Genomic DNA, 19056 nt, shown 5'->3' with positions numbered 1-19056 from the left:
CCAGATGCCTACTGTACATTCGTACTCTACACCTGAAGCAATGTTGTACTGCAGAGCTCATTCATTACAACAAAAAGCACACGCAAAAACTCATGGGTGTCTGCCAATCAAGAAGTAGCCGTACATACTAGTTATAAAATCTATTGCGCAGCGTCCAATAAGAGAAATGCATATATGTGCAACTTATTTTTAACAATAGCATGTCTCCATGACAGCCTGAGAGTACAGCGCATGTTTCATATACACTGCGAGGGGTTAAAGTTCGTGTTTACCTCACATACGTATTTTTCGTGCTTCCCGCTTAGTGCGATTTTCACAAGGCCAAGAGACAACGAAGAGTATACGACAAGGGAAAGGGTGTGGAGGGTATTCGAACCGAGGTATTCGAAACCGAAGGGCAAACCTCTATAGCATTAATACGCCGGTATGGATGAATGATTGATTTCCACTTTACGCCACCTCAACAGTATTTCAGCCATATCATGCATGGTGAAAACGGCGAATTAAGCGTGTAGTATAAACACGACCAGCAGTCACCTAAATTTCATCCACGGAAAGGAGATTTTGTTGGAAAATGGTAATGGGTGAAGTATTTCCGCCCACAAAAATGGGTGGAGTGTCTTGAAAAATTACCACGATTAACTCGCGCCGAATCGTGTTTTCCACAGGCAGCTAATGAACGCTGAGCTTCGCACCGCTTGGTCGCTAGCAGTTAGTGCAGTATAAAACATCTAACAAACGAAAGTTTGATGGGCTGTCAAAAGTGAGTTTGTATGCAAAATATTCGGTTAAATGGCCTGAGGCCATAACGGCTGATGACTGCTCTTTATACAGATAAACTCCCATTCATGTTTCAATGACCATTTTCACACAAACTTCTGTCTACATTGTAACCAGGTAGTGAATGTACGATGTGTTACGACAGCAGACCCAAGCCTGGCGTTGATCTTTTAACCCTGTCGAATGTCCTCAGTGATTATGACAGTCCTGGATTGGACAAGGTTGTTCCCAAAATTTAGCATAAGAGATGTCACAGGGGATAATTTTTCTTCATGATGTTTTCCAAGAAGGTAAAAAACAGCACCCTTCACCCTATTCTACAAAATGGAGCACTCCTCCCCCGGGGTCACCGGTGGACCAGGAAGACACTGGAAGACATCTGTAAATTCTTCGAATCTGAAAAGTCAAAAAAAAAAAAAAAACAACCTTAAATGATCATTTTCAGTTTACCCCGCTATATTTCTGTTCTTTGCTTTTTCAGAAAGGACACGGAAGAAATTTGACCTATTAGATATAAAGGAACACTGATAGCAAAGTCAGTAAACCCAAAGCGAGTAAAACCAGAGCAGAGGCGACAGGCGATAGGTGTCAGATAGTCACATGTACTGATGATGAAATCCGGCCTCTTGTCAGTTTATCTCGGCAGATAAAGACTTTATTCCAAGTGTTCACGTATATGCTTAAAAAGTAGCTTAAAGTTACCTTATTCTGCTGATTCCATGGTGCTAGAGGGCATGTAAATTGCTACTTTTTATGCATTTTCATGAACAGTTAGAATAATACCTTGACTGAGGTAAAATGGCAAAGGCCGTATTTCACCGGTTAAGTGTGACCATTTATCAGCTAATACGCTGACGTCTCTACTCTTGTTTTTCCACTGTGTGCTGTACGTCTTCAATCGTAATGTAAGGATACGCTAAGATTATGTGGGTCTACGGTATACAACATATTCCTCAGCTGACGCTTTCTTCATTGTTCTTCAGTATGCGGTGAAACTAGCTGAAACGTATGTGCTTATAACCATTCTCAATACTTATACAGTGCAAACCTTCGGGAATAACTCTTGTTAACTTCATCGACAAAAGTTGAAGATTAAAATTTCCTTACATGTATATAGAAAAAAACCAAACAAATAATAGCTGATCTTGGATTTTTGCAAAGATGTCGTGACTTTAGAACGTTTAGGACAAAAACAAATTCAGACTGTAACATGGCGTCCAGATTGTTATGGCTTTGAATAAATACGTATTGACCATTCTACAATACACCATTCGACAACTGAATGGTATATAGTTCTCCTGCAATAGTCTGCTAAAAGCCTTAAATCGGCAAGCCAGTCGTTATTCATGAAAATTATGGGTACAAAACTCACCCAAACATTGATGGCTCCTTTAGAGCGTTGAATAAACTACTTGAAGGAGACTTTTCACATCGACCCTGACGGAATGGAAAAGGTTTCAATCACACGATCACGTAAATTGCTTCTTGTGACCAATTCATAAAATATACATCGATTAAAAAAAACAGAAACGAGAAACGTTATAATTTATACATGGAAATGGGATTTTGGCTATAAAGTCAACTGTAGACGTTGATGTGAAAATTCAGGAAATATTCATCGATTTAAAAGAAAAAATAGAAACAAAAAACGTTTTAATTTACTTGAAAATAGCACTTTGTCTATAAAACATAAATTCACATATAGACCTAGATGTGACGCAATTCATAAAATATTTATCGATTTGAAAAAAAAACAAGAACGAAAAACATATTAATTTACATGAAATTGGCAGTTTGGCTATGAAGTCAGATGTAGATGTTTTCTTCCCCTATAAACAAGTAGATGTGTGTATGCTTATTAATTTCACATTACCTGCACAAATGAAACAAAAAATCCTTGCTGTGGTGTTAAATTAGCTCCTGGAATTTTGTTTGCATTGTTGTTGTTGATTTCCCAAGCCTGGAAATGAAAACAATATAGTCTATCATGATTTACCATCAACATCCTGCATGTCCAACACGTATGTGAAGTGCCAAATTAACACTAAATCGAGAATTAACACTTAACACTTAATCGAGACTTAACATTTAATCGAGAATTAACTTTTAATTAAGAATGATCGATATCGCAAAATGAATGCATGAATCAATTATCGATATCGCTAAATACATTTTTATGTGGATAAAATATAGTTAATACAATGCTTGTCACCTTTTATGAAATGTCATAAACCTAATTTTATTGGTTAAACAGCGCACAGGGAGCCCATAACAGTGTATCCTTAATCTTTATACCTTGTAGGCCAAAATCAGTCCTCCTATATCGGCGATATCCTCGTTTAATAACCTCGGATTATCTTCCGGCTGATAAAAAAAACACAGATGTTTTAAGTGTAATTCTGATCAGCCGATATGTATATGGCTATAATAACATTTTTCATGTACAGATCTGGATATGTGATTTGCATTTGATTTGATAAGAAATGAAGTACTAGCATACACACGCAATTAGCCCCGCTTATACAACATGCGATTTGTCGCGATATCGATTTCAAGAACTTAATAAAAATGTAAAATGTGAACAGTCATTCCATTTTTGCGTAAATCGTATGAAGCAGAGTCTATCTCATTCGACTATAGCCACATTAGAATAGGCCTATAAATCGAGATGAATCGCACGGTTTGAACACGGCCTTATGGAGAAACAATCCAAAGACTACGAATAGAACAATATACCATGCGGAAAAACAAACTTAATAAAGGGCTGTCATCAACAATCAGTGAATGACCCAGGAGTCTCTCAACTATGTGCTCTCTGTGAGTTCAAGTCCAGCTCATGCTGGCATCCTCTCGGATGGTCGTGGGTTTCCCTCGGGCTCTGCCCAGTTTCCACCCATCATAATGCTGGCTGCCGTCGTATAAGTGAAATATTCTTAAGTACGGCGTAAAACACCAATGAAATAAATAAAAACAATGAGTGATATTTCATTCTGAAACACCTCTAATAACACTTAATCCGGTTAATTAAGGCAACTGTTCTGAATGTCGCGACTAAGAAAAAGGCTTCTGGGACCAATTCCACAAAGCCATTTCTGACTTAAGTCAAACTTTGAGATACTGTTTTAGAACTTACTTTTGGGCCATAGAAATTAAAAATTAAATCGCCTCATAAATGTTACCTTAAGACAAGAATTTACAAATTTAAATTACCAGTGTCAAAATCTTGCTGTTGTGACGAGATGTTTGATTTTGTCTAAGTCAGAAATGGCTTTATAGAATAGCCCCAGATATGTAGAACTACATAGGCAGTATGAGGTTAAGAGGTCGATTCCAAGTAATTTTGACTTAAATCAAAATTTTAAACTTCAGTAAAATACGCAGTCGGGTTCAAATTTTCATCATATTTATCTTCACACTGTACTTAAAACTCGTTCCCAGTTTTAAGTTATATATAGTCAAAGAATAAGCATTTAATCACATTTAAAATTCTGACTTAAGTCTAACTGTCAGGGAACTTGCTACTTCAAAAGATTTCAGGGTATTTTGTAAGATAAAGCTTACAGCGACATTTCCATGAGAGCTCGGACTTTGTGAGTTACTCAACACCCCAGTCATGCACTCAGCCTCGTTCTGGAATGCCAGACTAGTGTCATTGGTCCACCATGGATTCAGTTTTCCTTCCGCGTCGAAGTCTGAGCCTGTCAGATATAGCATACGTAAGCCATTATACATTTATTTATTCATCTGATTCGCATTTCATGCCCCACTGAAGGATATTCAAGGGACGAATGGAATAAACCACAGCCCATAGGCAAGTAACTGGAAAACTGTGAAGTGAAGCTGCAACTTAACTAGCGGTAGCCCTCTGCAGGGGTTGTGCACGTGACACCGTCACCCTCATAGAACAATAGCCAGTCAGCCATATTGGAGACTCTTTCCATTGACTGGTATAGCCACAGAGCATCAATATGGTTGCCAGAAGTAGATCATGCAAGCCTTCTATAGGTGAACATAAATACAAAACCTTATTGGTCAACGGTTTGTCGTCTTCGGGATGAACCATGTATAAATCTTGACCACTGACGGCCGGAGCTTCAGTATATATATATTTTCTGTTTCACATTATTTCACCTTCTGTACGACGACCAGGTATATTTTTAATCGACGCAACTCCTCCCGAAATATCTGACAAATTTCCATGTATTTATTTGCTCATGGCGCATGTTCTTTCAATTTGCATAATGTCATACATCACTCAAGCCAGTATTTTCGACGGTCTTGATTTATCAGTTTTAGAAATTATATCAACTGCTGACCGTGTTCCTGACGACGAATGCAGTTTGTTTTCGAAACACTTAGGCGTCTGTTAGTACAGTGCCATACATGTATCTGCGTACCTTCTGTTATCAAAGAAGCCACCATTTCCCGCGCCATGACTGTTCCAAGCGTACCAAAATTGATAGCACTGAAATGGACATGTGTAACCATGGTAAACATGGCAGCATTCAAAGCGAGGGAATCACCAAAGATAGTATATAGGTACAGGTAGATGGAGAAATATTGTTTAAATGTGATGAAGAGAATCTGATTTATAGAATTTACATTGAATGTCACAACATACAGGTCGTTGAATATAATGTTGGTTTTATCATGACTATGGAAGGGATTTAACTGTATTACATGTAATGAGTAAGAATCGACTTACTCTGGTAGAGAGCGCTGGAAAATGGGCTTTTGTAATAGACCACCAGGTAAAACTGAAACACAAATAAATAATCAGCCCTAAATCTACAATAATATCCTTACAACATTATTTATTCAAAGGGTGTTGTGCATTTCTTGGTTTAAAAGACTGCAAAAATCCTGTTTTTAGGTGAAAAATCGTATATAATTTGAACTGGTTTTTAGAGGATATGTGAAGCAACAAACCTATAACGTTTGTCCTTGTGTTGTAACTAGTCCTGACAGTATGTGCATTGACACCATCCCAGCTAAACCTGAAAAATGAGAACAAATAGGTAACCTTGAATGGCGTCATTGGTGAAAGTAATTCGCTGTACGCTGAATGGAGGGTCTGTGTGTCTTATATTCATATATATTCGTTACCATGGCTATAGTTATACTCCTATCTCTTCGGTGATCATTCATTTCAGAATTATGGAATAGCCTGGTTGCTTGAATGTTGAGTATCTGTTCACAATGTTCAAAACATGCTTTAGGCCAAAGTCTTTTCTCTGATTTTTAGGAAGCTAATATTTATTTATTTATTTATTTATTGATTTATTTATTTATTGATTGATTTATTTATTTATTTATTTATTGATTTATTTATTTATTTCATTGGTGTTTTACGCCGTACTCAAGAATATTTCACTTATACACATTATGGTGGGTGGAAACCGGGCGACCATCCGCAGGTTGCTGCCAGACCTTCCCACGCACGGCCGGAGAGGATGCCAGCATGAGCTGGACTTGAACTCACAGCAACCGCATTGGTGAGAGGCTCCTGGGTCATTACGCTGCGCTAGCGCTCTCACCAACTGAGCCACAGAGGCCCATAGGAAGATAATTACCTTCGCAAATACCACCATGAGAATATCATTTTTCTCAGTTTCCTGGAACGTCAATTTCCTAATCTGGAACGTCCATTTTGGTTGACTGCTGGTATACTAATGTCTGTTTAGACGCACAGATCCATGTAGTTATCGCCTCCAAATACGATTCATACACTTACATTCATGCTTGGGTTACTCTGACGTCATCAACATAACCAAATAGTTGTTATAACCATGATAAGTTAGCTAATATTTCATTAGAAAAACACCCACTGAGTTTTGTCCACAGGTTTCCCAGCTCGCTCTAGGCACTTCTGAACGCTCGAATGCAAAACGCTGGTCAACATCTCAAAAAATGTTTGGTTGTGCTGAACGTTGAACTGAAAGAAAACAAGAGACGCCAGTGTTTAAAAGACACGTGTAAGGAAGTAGTTTGTGGCCATTCGTGCTTTCGCTGAACAAATTCCCACGAATCAGCCAGGAAACAGTTTCATATTCTAGATTCGTCATTTTCTGGTAACGTGCATTCAACTTGATTTTAATCAAGTGGATACGGAATATTTTCCACAGAAACACAAAACCGTTACAACAATGCCGGACTGTATTTCGGCTTTCAGACTCTCTCTCAATTAAGGTTAAAACACGAGATCATCATAAGTGATAATCGCCACGATATGGCTGAAATATTGCCGATGTGGCGTTAAGCCATAATCATTCATTCATTCATAAGTGATAAAGAAGAGAGAGGGCAAATTGTCCCACACAGACTCGCGAAGTATTTATGCCAGAGACGTGGATGCTGGATTTCCGTATATCCCCCATTTAACCATTTTTCCATTTTTTTATTTGTGGTTTATTTCCAGCTGAATTTTATTGTGAACTCTGTGGCGTACATCATTTTACTTACATCCGAGTAGAAGTTGTCAATGATGGATGTTACTCTCAAATGATCTGGGTACCCGACCTCCACTCCCAGAGAAGCTGCCTGAAAAAAACATAATTGGTAACGTGTAAAAGCATAAACTCCGTAAATATTTTAAAAAAACACAAATAATTTTAACCTCAAATATATTTCCAAAGAGGGATGGAAACAGACCTAAAGGCCACAACCAGCTTTGTTCTGACGTTCTTGATTGCTCTTTGGGTCAAGTTTTATTTTGGAATCCATGCGCGGCAATTGGACGCAGAGTAAAAGGCAAAACAGGGTTTCGGTGATATCAGTGGAAACAGCAACTTTCTCGAGTTATGAGCATAAATCGCGGCTGATTGGTTAAAAATGCAAACATGGCGGCACTTCCGATTGTCTCAATGTGTGTGGTTTTGCTTATAGCTCTGACGATATGCAACATCGCAAAAAATCAAAGGTGTGCTTTTTAAACATCATGTGGAATACTTTATAAATATACATATGTATTTAGTGCAGAGTCATCTTTTCCTTAAATTGAAATAGTTTTAGCCGTTAATGTAATCTTACATACAGTTTATTTATGATCTCCACATGGACTGATATATTTCGTTATCAATGAAGATTAATGAAAAATACACATCATACACAGAAATCATTAAATACAGGGAATACTATTTTTGGAACGAAATGCCTTTTCCTTAAATGAGTGTCTGTATAAATCGAAAATGGAAAAAAAAATCACCTTCTCTAAAGCTTTTGTTTTCGTATCAATGTCCATCCAGCGAATTGAGTCCACTGATGTCACGAATGTTTCCTTGATAGTTTCTGCCATATGCTGCACCTGTCGTGGAGAAATATATCTTAATCTTTCGCATTTATGCTTATGGCCCTTTTGCATTGTTTTATGTTGTTTGTTAAATATAACGATAACACAAATATATACACTACATACCTAGATACACAAATAATAAATTGTTGTTAACATCACTGTTATTTTTTCTAACCTCATTTTGCAATAGAGGCTGTATAAGTTGCTCCTAAATAATCATTTACATGTCCGCTCATAGAATAAAACCCTGATTTACAAACAAGAGGCCGGATTTCACCGGTTGAATGTGATAATTTGCTAATTATATATCATATTGTTGTCGTTTCTCTGGTTGTACTCTCCATGCAGTGGTCTTTTATATATAATTTAATTATTCATTTCATTCATGTTTTACGCCGTATTCAAGAATATTTCACTTATACGACGGCAGCCAGCATTATGGTGGGTGGAAACCGGGCAGAGCCAGGAGGAAACCAACAACCATCCGCAGGCTGCTGCAAAACCATCCCACGTACGGCCGGAGAGGAAGCCAGCGTGAGCTGGACTTGAACTTAGAGCGACCGCATTGGTGAGAAGCTCCTGAGTCATTACGCTGCGCTAGCGCGCTAACCAGTTTTATATATAATACCTACACACAAGATAACGTGCCACAAGCTGAAAGTAATTGTCATCATGTAATACAATACATGAAAATGAACTACTTTGTTACGAAACTTACAAATTTTTTATTTTCACGTTGCGTGGTTGTCTTACTGTACAGAGTTCCTATCGCCAAACCCATGTAGTTGTTAATCAGCTGTAAACAGTCGTCCTTCCTCTCTGCCGTCACAGATCTGCCTGATAAAAAGAAATTATGCGTCTTCATTATATGTTTCGTTTCACTGAAACTAGGTAAAACTACACCACCTCCTGACCTCGAGACTTGGAAATCAGTCGCATGCCTGAGAAACGGTTATTTTATCACTTCATCGTTCACTGATATATATTGTTTAGTCCAATACTGGTCGGCCCAAAGTCGCCACACTTTGACTGGATGGGGCATCATGTCCTGATGTTTCACATGGCATTCTAATCACGAAGGTAACGATACAAATATGACTTCAGTGAGTCATGGGGTGGGCCTCCGTCGCCGAGATGGTTAGCGTTCCAACCCGGCGCACTGACCCATGCAGAAGACTGTCACCAATGCGGTCCTCTCCGGCCTAATCGTGAGAAGGTCTTGTAGCAGCCTGTGCATGGTCATGGGTTTTCCCCAGGCTTTGCCCGGTTCCCTACCATTATAATGCTGACCACCGTGGTATAAATGAAATATTGCTGAGAACTACGTAAAACATCAATCAATCAAATAAATAAATCAATGAGTTATGTCTGCATGAAACAAAAGGCTCCTTTATAACAAGACGGAGTGGCCTCCGTGGCTCAGTTGGTTAGCGCGTTAGCGCAGCGTAATGATCCAGGAACCTCTCGCCAATGCGGTTGCTTTGAGTTTAAGCCCAGCTCATGTGGATTCCTCTTCGGCCGTGCGTGGGAAGGTCTGCAAGCAACCTGCGGATGGTTTCCCCCGGGCTCTGCGCGGTTTCCTCTCACCATAATGCTTCACTTACTTTTTGAAGAAAACATTGGTCTACTCCACATACTACTTTCGATTTTATCACAGAGGTGGTCAAAGTAGTGTAAGCTGTTACTTTTAGGTTGTAATGAATACATAATTTCATGTATACCCTGAATGACCAAAATATTCGACCACAAAAGAGCATTTTTGGAGGCAAATAAACGTCATGAGATATTACTTCTGGTGCTAAAAATGACATTTTCCCAGTAGGATATCATCCTACCTACCAAACCCCTCTCAAAGCACTTTTCTAAAATCAACTCCTAGAATCTGGAAAAATGAGCAACATAATCATGGGGGAAATTTTAGGCCATTTAGGGTAAATAATGTCACGACCTTTCAAGCATTGTCATACGAACCTGTCATCTTCAAGTTTAGTTCGACTTTGGCATCACGAAGTTTCTGAGACATGAACGGCATTACTTTGTACAGTAATCTCCACACAAGATAATTCTGGAGAATTCTGCAAATAAGCAAAAACATTCAAGCTCATTCGAAACATTACAAGCTATATACCGGTTTCCCCCAGGCTCTGCCCGGTTTTCTCCCACCATAATGCTAACCGCTTATTCTTCAGTACGGCATAAAACACCAATTAAATAAATAAATAATAAACAAAATTAGATACTTGGCTTGAAGTTAAATCCGGTATTAAGTCTTCAAGCAGTTTTGAAAGGCCGGGCAATATATATATATATATATATATATATATATATATATATATATATATATATATATATATATATATATATATATATATATATATATATGTATATATATATATATATATATATTGCCGTCGTACCATGTACATATATATATATATATATATATATATATATATATATATATATATATGGAAGCTTCACTATATATCTATATATATATAGTATATCTACAACAATCGTATTGTGATATCTGACAGTCGAAATAGCTCGAGGCGTGGCTTGGGCCGCGTTGGCCCTGACTATACCTTTCTGCGAACCACTGTGTTTATTTATTTATTTATTTATTTGACCACTGTTTAACTGGGTTGAGGAAACCCGGGTTAAAGCACCGATCTTTGGCAAGTTACTGAACTAAATGATGATATCTAACCTCTTGTACTGTGGCCCGTTAGTGCCACATTTTCAACATTTTCTACTAGTGGTAACAAAAAAGGAAAGTGAAAAACGTTTACACCGCGGAGAAAACGATTTCACCCCGGAGAAAAGGTTGTTCGTAATCATGAGTTTTCATTCAAAAACCTTGAACCATAGTAAATCATAAGAAAATGTTAAAAATTTCGAATGGCACCGTGCTCTTGTCAATTTACCTCAGTTCGCGTTTTATTCTAAATGTTCATTTAAATACTTAGACAGTAGCAACCTACACACTCCCTAAAACCACGGCTCTCAAATACAGAAACGTTCCTCGAATCTAGCCTATTTATCCGGAGTCTCACCTCGGGTACGACGTCGACACGAGTAGTGATAGGTTGGAAAAGTATTGGGGACTTGTCAACAAGACTTCGGTGGATGAAGTTGTGTTTGGGAAAGACCGGAAGAATCTTGTCCAGTCTACCTGTAAATGAAATGAACGAGAATAGCTGAGAGCGGATGGGTTAAATACGTTGCCATGGTTTTAATATGATAACCATATAACTGCTCTAAATAATAATCCTTTTGGATGTCAAAGGATTAAACAAAACAAGAAAAACATTTTCAGAGAACACCCTAAAGCCTAGGAGCTAAAACATTGTTTGTCTCTGTAGTGTTTAGTCTAAAATTTAGTATACTATTCCAGAGGATACGAAATGGCTTGTGAAGTTTGTATCAATCCTTAATGTATAACAGTCAGTGACTGGTTAATGTGATTTTCCTTATTCCTTTAAGCAAAATCAGTGTTTCTCATCTTTAGAGGACTTCTTACTCCAACTACAACTCGAACCAGCTCTTCCTCGTGGACTGGCCATATGCCGTAGCACATGAATCTGAAATCTTACCCAAAAATTTTTTTTATCTCTCATTTGAAATTGTTACGTTCATAACAGTCTGTCAATATATGTCTTTGAATAGCAGCAAATCAGATGTAAATGAAGACATTTTTATCTGTTATTTTCTCGTAAACATTAAAGTCTAGCTTACCTCCGATGACATAGCAATCAGCGATCTGATAGTGGTTTTGTTGTACGCCTTCCTTTCCGCCTTCTCCGATTCAGTCGCGAAAATCTGTTGGACAGAAACCCAATTGTGTGTTTGCTACAGCTTGACGGGTCAGGTATGCTACAGCTTTGAAGGGTCAGGTATGCTACCGCTTGACGGGTCAGGTATGCTACGGTTTGAGAGGTGAGCAATATTGACTCATGGTAGACCATGGTGGATCATGGTGGATCGCTTTGCCGATTGAAAAGTGACGTCACAGAAAAGTTCACCCACCCCTTTTGAAAACAAACGGACCCAATGTGGTCTATAGGCACAAAACGTTCATTTCAGTACATTTTTATATCATTTTCATATCGATTTTGTCGATGATGTATATAGATTTAATTTAACTAGCAATTAATACCTGTGTTCTTAATGACTAATTAATGATTTCATGCATTCTCATTTATATGAAAACCGACGAAGGGCAGGTTTCTGTCCAGTTCCACATTTTTTTTCCACAAAATGCAATCTAAGCAGAAACACAATGCACCGAGATACTCTTTGCCCTGTCAATGGCGAATCGGGCCCAAACCGAATCGACCGTTGCTCTCTAGTTTGCGCACAAATGTTCATCCCAAGGTATGGATTGAACAATAGGCTACGCAACTTATTCTAGAATTACTTCAGTCAGGAAGGGTTTCCCCATTACATGGTACAGGGTAGTGCATGCATGGATATGCGTCTGTTACGCTAGCATTACTTTTGCCAGTTTTCTCTCGAAGTTGAAAACATCCTGTATGAATCTGCTTGCAGGTTTGCCCGCTGCTCCCAAATGGACAACAGACGCCTTGAGGAAGTTCCGGTATGCCGTCAGAACTGGGCTCGCGTAGTTCTCCAGGTACAACTTCCAGTCCGGTAGAGTCAGGCCTCCCTCAGACAACTACAACATTACGATTGACACATTTATGTATAATTGTAAGCTGTGGGCCATTTTTAGCGGTATTGTTACTTAAAGCCAGCATATAACTGATACTTGAAATTACGTCCTCAAAAAGAGACCACGATCATTTTTTAACCACAAGAGTCGTTTTGGGAAGAGTTGGTTGCATGCTATCGTCGTACCATGTTCATGTTTCAACAGACTACTGTATTACCTACAGGTGAAAGCACGATTTTCTGAAAAATTAGCTAACAACAGAATTTTGCTCACTTTAAAATTTAAAATCAGACGATAATTTCTTTTTAGTGATTTAAATAACTGTTCATGGGTAACATTCTTTGCATTTATTTCTTTATTTGATTGGTGTTTTACGCGGCCAGCATTATGGTGGGAGGAACGTTCTTAGTACATTAAGACATTCTAAACTGTATATAGTGTGCTGGTTTGTAGAAATATTTACCTGGCATGACGTTTCATTGTATTTATTTATTTATTTTATTTTATTAATGTTTTACGTCGTACTCAAGAATATTTCACTTATATGACGGCGGCCAGCATTATGGCGAGAGGACACCAGGCACATCCCGGGGTAAACCCACGACCATCCGCAGGTTGCTTGCAGACCGTCCCACGTATGACCGGAGAGGAAGCCAGCATGAGCTGGACTTGAGAGGCTCCTGGGTCATTGCGCCGCGCTGGCGTGCTATACACCTCCGCCACGGAGATCCACCTCTTCATTGTAACCTACCTGTATGATATACTTTTCTGGATTGTCTAAATCAGGTATTAGTTTCCACTTGAACAAGACCTCTGTGTCAAAGGCCAACTGAAGTTGCCTCATTGGCTCAGACAGCTTCCAGTCTCGTACCTTTTCCTTGCTCCATAAACCTTTAACAACACAGAAGCAGTTTATTATAATATTATTTAATTAGTTATTTTCTTCATGAATATATTACATTTTCTTTCTTGGACCTTGTGTCGAATATTCCATATGGCTAGGCAAAAGAAGACGATGGACATATGACAACTGGCGTCGGATATGTGACATCACCTTGCGTACTCCTCACCCCACTCCTTCTGAGATTAAGGAATTTTTAGCTGTGACAAGCAGCTCTACAAGTCTCGCTGTCTATCGGTAGGTCAAAGTTTGGACATTCTATCCATCCACCTAACGAGGCGCATGAAAGCAAACTAAAGACGACAATAAGTTTTTGCAGGATGTTGTCATTGCGAATGCGGGATGTCGCAGCTATTGTGACTGCGGGATGTAGCAGGAATTGTGAAGGCGGGTGGTCGTACACACTGTGAATGCCGGGTGAAGCAACTATTGTGAATGCCGAAGGTCCTAGCTATTGTGAATGTGGAACGTTGCAGCTATTGTGAATGTGGAATGTCGCAGCTATTGTGAATGTGGCACGTCGCAGCTATGGTGAATGCCGAATGTCGCAGCTATTGTGAATGTGGAACGTCGCAGCTATTGTGTTAATATCCGAAGGTCGCAGCTATTGTGAATGTGGAACGTCGCAGCTATTGTGAATGCAGGATGTCGCAGCTATTTTGAACGTGAGCTTTAAATCGCGGCATGCAGTGTCTGTCTCGCTGTCCATGCCCAAGGGTGCCTATTTTTGGTCTGGTCGTACGACCTGTGACTTTTGAGGTCAGTACCACTTATATTTTCATATTTACAAACACTTATTGACCTTTGAGCAAATTTTAAATCTACAGTGTTCAACTGTTTCGTCAGTTTTGATGGAATTTACACATAAACAAATATCGGACAGATCAGTAAAGATATGCATGTAAATGCAACCCAACATGTAGTCCTGATATACTTGTTAATTATACATTTACTTACTTTGGCGTTTAATTATATAAATTAAACCACTTTATTATTTTTATATGTATAATATCTAATATGAAAAATAATTTCTTACAACACCTATACATCTTTTATATTTTTATCTTTTTTTTTCATGTTTGGTCATTCAAACATTTTCTGAAAATTTGCATATCCCATTTAATGACATTATTTATTTTTAGGTGATCCAGGACTGATTAGTCCTGATAACCCATGTGTACGGATATGTGTGTCATGAATAGCACCTGTATCAACGACTTGGTAATATTCTCAGATATGCTGTGTGCCAAAAGGAACTGTTTGTATAGTGGTGGCGTCTCTATAGCTACCTCGCTTATTCATCCACACTTAAGGCGTGGCATCATTCCACTACAGGTCGGTGTGAACTAGGAGTGTACATTGCAATGCATCTTGCCGCTTCCCCACTCCATACCTTGAAGTTACAGGTTGGGTGCCAGTGGTTTTAGCTCTTTCTCAAAATAAACGAAAGAATGAATCACTGTACACGTATGTGGTGAGATTATAAGCGAATAGATGACGTAATATGAGTTGGCGGGGAGAGATTCGAGTAAATTTAAGCAGATAAGTAAATCCATCACACCTATACACGTTTGTCTATAAAAATTGTATGGTTAAATGTGGAAGAGTGCACGTGTGCATAAAATACATGGACCAATGTACAAATGACTTATATCAACATGATATATATTGTCGCCTTCTTGAGCTTAAAACTGGTTTAAGGTTTCCTTTAAAAATAACACGTAAACCGTTATAAAGCGTTTATTTGTTTAATATAAAAGTAAACTTGTTTCACGCAGTTTTGACGAATGTTCTGTCAGTAAGGCTGTGATCATATGTAAAGGGATGTAAGAAGCTTTTGTGTGATGACCAGTGTAGGAATGCAGAACTGTCTTTATGGCACTGTTGGTAAGATGGGTTAGCGGAATGTTTTATTATGAGATTCAAACAAGAAGCATTAATAATATATAGTAACTACTAGTTTGGATTTGGCTAAGGTCAAAACACAAAATCCGATTAAAGTTTTCAGTAAGAAAAGTTCTGGGATATTGGACTATCTCCGCCATAGAAATCTCACAAGATTTACAAATGGGCGCCATTTACGCAAGTGGTTGCCGTCTGAATGACATATGCGTTAACAAGATCGAGTTACTATCCCTGCGCTCGCCCTCTCCCAAAAAACATGGCTCCTATTAACGGCAGAGAAACTATCTCGCACGGATCTGGCGTGGAGGTGAACTCCATATTGAAAATACTTCCTCCACATCTGATCAAGCAGATGGGGTGTATGCGATTCCAAGCTTGTGGACTGGGACATGTGGTAGCAGTCTGGTGACCTTAACATTAGCGCACTGGAGTCGCTCTGAGTTCTCCGTGTTAGTTTGCTATAAGTGTATAGGCCTACAGGGGTTGTGACTTTTGTTACATTAAAGGTGGTACAAAATTTGAAGCCTATATATCCATTATTATTTGCAAAATAATTGTTAGTGCCCAGAAATCTTGTAAAATACAGCAATGTGGAGACCATGTCAATAGCTTGGTCATTTTGCTACATCAATAAAAAATATGATCGCCATTGACAGTATACCATAATGGGAATACACATATTAAGATAAAACAAAATTTTCATGCCTGGTGAATCGAAGAATTTTGAGGTCCTACATTTTGAGGTACACACCACTATATATCCATTTAGGCTGTATTACAGTAAAACAGATCACACCGGAATTTCATGCAGTGTGCACATCACTGTCTCGCAGATAAAAACTTGACTAAAAGACTGCCATACGCAAAGTTATCACCGCTGCTAAATCACTGTCAGGTAGAGCTCACACCACTACTAAATGTCACGCAGCGAATATATCGCTGCTAAATCACTGTCACGCACAGCACATACCGTTGCTAAATCATTGTGACACAGAGCACAGGTCACTGTTAAATCAATGTCTCGCAGACAGCTGCTAAATGACTGACTGTCACGCAACACACCACTACTAAATGTCACGCAGCGAATATATCGCTGCTAAATCACTGTCACGCACAGCACATACCGTTGCTAAATCATTGTGACACAGAGCACAGGTCACTGTTAAATCAATGTCCCGCAGAAAACCGCTAAATGACTGACTGTCACGCAACACACCACTATTAAATGTCACGCACTGCACACTTCGCTGCTAAGTGACCATAACGCAGAGCTCACACCGACGTTAAATCATGGTCTGGTAGGAGTACGCATTACTAAATCAATGTCCCGCAGATCATACCTGTCTACTACTATTAAATGTCACGCAGAGCATATATCAATGCTAAATCATTGTCATGCAGAGAACACATCGTTGTGGAATTCATGTCACTCAGAGCACTCGTCACCTTCACTCCGAGCACACACCGCCGTTGAATGACCATCAGACAGAGCAAAACATGACCGTTACGCATATCAGATATCCTTATGACGCAGTGCACACCCCATCGTCACGCGGATAACACAACGCTGCTACGACATTGTCTGGCCCATCGCAGATTAATGTTCGTCGCGTGGACAAGACAGCAATGCCTTTCCAAGGGTCAAGATAACGAGGCAGCGAGACAGTGATGCGAGACAGCCAGGTGGCGAGGTAGCGAGGAAGCGAGATTGTGTTAATCTCGCTACTTCGATATCTCGCATCGCTACCTCGATGCCTCGCCCTGTAGTTGAAAGAGCGAAGTAGCGAGATGTCGCCTGTAGGCTTCCATACATACCAACGTTACTTAAATCACACATGAATATTACGTACATCACACATCACCCTTGTGTAGATCGCACATCACCGTTAGGCCTACGTAGATCACACACCATCGTTACGTAGATCACATCTTATCGTTACGTACATGTAGATCAAATGTTACCATTAGGTACATCACAGCAACGTCACATAAATCATGCCTCATCGTAACGTAATATATCAAATTAGGTTTATTGTGTTTGCAGTTTTATCTGTATCCCGCCTATATATGTACAAACTAAAACATATTTATTTAATACAAACCGATATACTTCTGTGTTTTTACACGCACGAAAGTCATAGCCTGTGAATAATTTTGGACGAAGAAATATAGCGTCATTCTTGGTGGAATATTTAATAAAACATGTAAACAGTCTTTAAGAATACTTTGTTGCATATAACAGTTCTGTTTCCCATGTATTATATATCGTTTACCAAAAGTAAATATGAATTTATTTCAACCTTTGTACACAAAATTCTCTCTCTTCGACTGTTTATGTTTGAAAATATACTCTTGACATGGTGACGAGCACATTGTGTAACTTGTATGGAAATACCAGCATATTAAATTAAATATCCCAATTTGATCTGAAGAACATTCATAATGTGACAATTCACTTAGGCTTTACTTTTTTAGAACCCTATATATAAGCTGCGAATATCCGATGTGGTATAGTTTGCATATTCATTTGTATTTTTCTTTTAGCCTTTGCCCAATATTTTCTCCCTCTAGATCTGCCCGTATTTAAACATATATGCAACCCACAAATATCTTACCTATGGCTGGCCATCCGCCAAGTTTTCTCACGACCTCGACAAATTCCTTCCTTCCTTGTTTCTCTATAGCTTCGGCATCCATGCATCCGGCAAACAGCTGTTTCACTTTACGTTCCGAAGATCTCTTCCCGATTCTCCCCACTTTAGACTGAAGTAATTTCAAGACGTTTTCTTTGACGATATTTTCCAGGAGTAGGATTGGATCCGTAGGACTTTTCAAAGGAAATATTGCATTGCGCGCTTCCGTTTTGCCGCAAGCGAATCTCCAGAAATCCCTACATGGATCCGCAGTAAGATCCATTTTTTCCAAGAGGTGTAAACCTGCCTGCAAACAGCCCTGCGTCAAACATATCGACTCATTATTAAAATGTTCAACGCCGGCGTCATCGGCGTCTGTGGATTCGTTAACTATCCGCACGTCGTCGATGTCCACCGCCTTGTTTCGGTTAACTCCGTCATTTTCCGATGGCACCTTGGACGCTGGTGTGGAATGTGGCCAAAGAAACCAACCGATTATAAACCCAACTAATCCACAGATGACCAAAGTTAATAGAACAATGACAACTATCAGACAGAATTCTCTTTTCGTCAGTTTTCTAGTTTGTTGCTTTTGTTGTCGCTGCTGTTGACTTGCTTCTAACCGTGCCTCTTCCGCCTTGTTCACTTCTCTCTCCGGTACCTGAAGATTTCTGCTCGACGGGTCTGCCATCGTTCACCGCTGAAATCTTCTGACTCAAAGACCAGAACAACAAAGTTTCTGGCACTCCGTGAATTGCGTATGCCCTAGCCTTCACAGAACCAGAGAATGACAGGTTTTTTGCAGCAGGTTGCTATGGCAATATGACAAACTATTCGCTGGGTTTTTATCACACCCATTACAACTGGTTTC

The 19056-nt window shown here is 39.2% G+C and overlaps 1 protein-coding gene across 1 annotated transcript; it reads right to left on the bottom strand.

Moving 5' to 3' along the window:
- Positions 1–556: 556 nt before the first annotated feature.
- Positions 557–18890, bottom strand: LOC135475425 (endothelin-converting enzyme homolog). The gene is made up of 18 exons (XM_064755313.1): positions 18168–18890; positions 13498–13637; positions 12570–12749; positions 11810–11893; positions 11128–11246; positions 10043–10146; positions 8790–8908; positions 7985–8083; positions 7243–7320; positions 6609–6715; positions 5710–5777; positions 5486–5537; positions 5178–5245; positions 4342–4478; positions 3076–3144; positions 2654–2740; positions 2153–2217; positions 557–1176 (listed from the first exon to the last, which is right to left on the bottom strand). The coding sequence occupies exons 1-18, from the start codon at positions 18874–18876 to the stop codon at positions 1098–1100; spliced, it is 2364 nt and encodes a 787-aa protein (XP_064611383.1). The 5' UTR covers positions 18877–18890; the 3' UTR covers positions 557–1097.
- Between the last annotated feature and the right edge of the window lie 166 nt (positions 18891–19056).

The sequence above is a fragment of the Liolophura sinensis genome, chromosome 9, assembly GCF_032854445.1.
Source record: "Liolophura sinensis isolate JHLJ2023 chromosome 9, CUHK_Ljap_v2, whole genome shotgun sequence".
Classification (NCBI taxonomy): Eukaryota; Metazoa; Mollusca; class Polyplacophora; order Chitonida; family Chitonidae; genus Liolophura; species Liolophura sinensis.
The sequence above is the reverse complement of the archived record's forward strand: the minus strand, read 5'-3'. Positions and strand labels throughout refer to the sequence as shown.

Bases quoted from the DNA above. Each gene is read 5' to 3' on its own strand.
- LOC135475425 (XM_064755313.1), bottom strand. From the start codon at position 18,876: ATGGCAGACCCGTCGAGCAGAAATCTTCAGGTACCGGAGAGAGAAGTG. The intron at 5,538-5,709 runs GTTTGTTGCTTC...TTTGTGTTTCAG, and splicing joins CACAAGGACAAACGTTATAG to TTTTACCTGGTGGTCTATTA. The intron at 2,741-3,075 runs GTATAAAGATTA...TTTCATTTCCAG, and splicing joins GACTGATTTTGGCCTACAAG to GCTTGGGAAATCAACAACAA.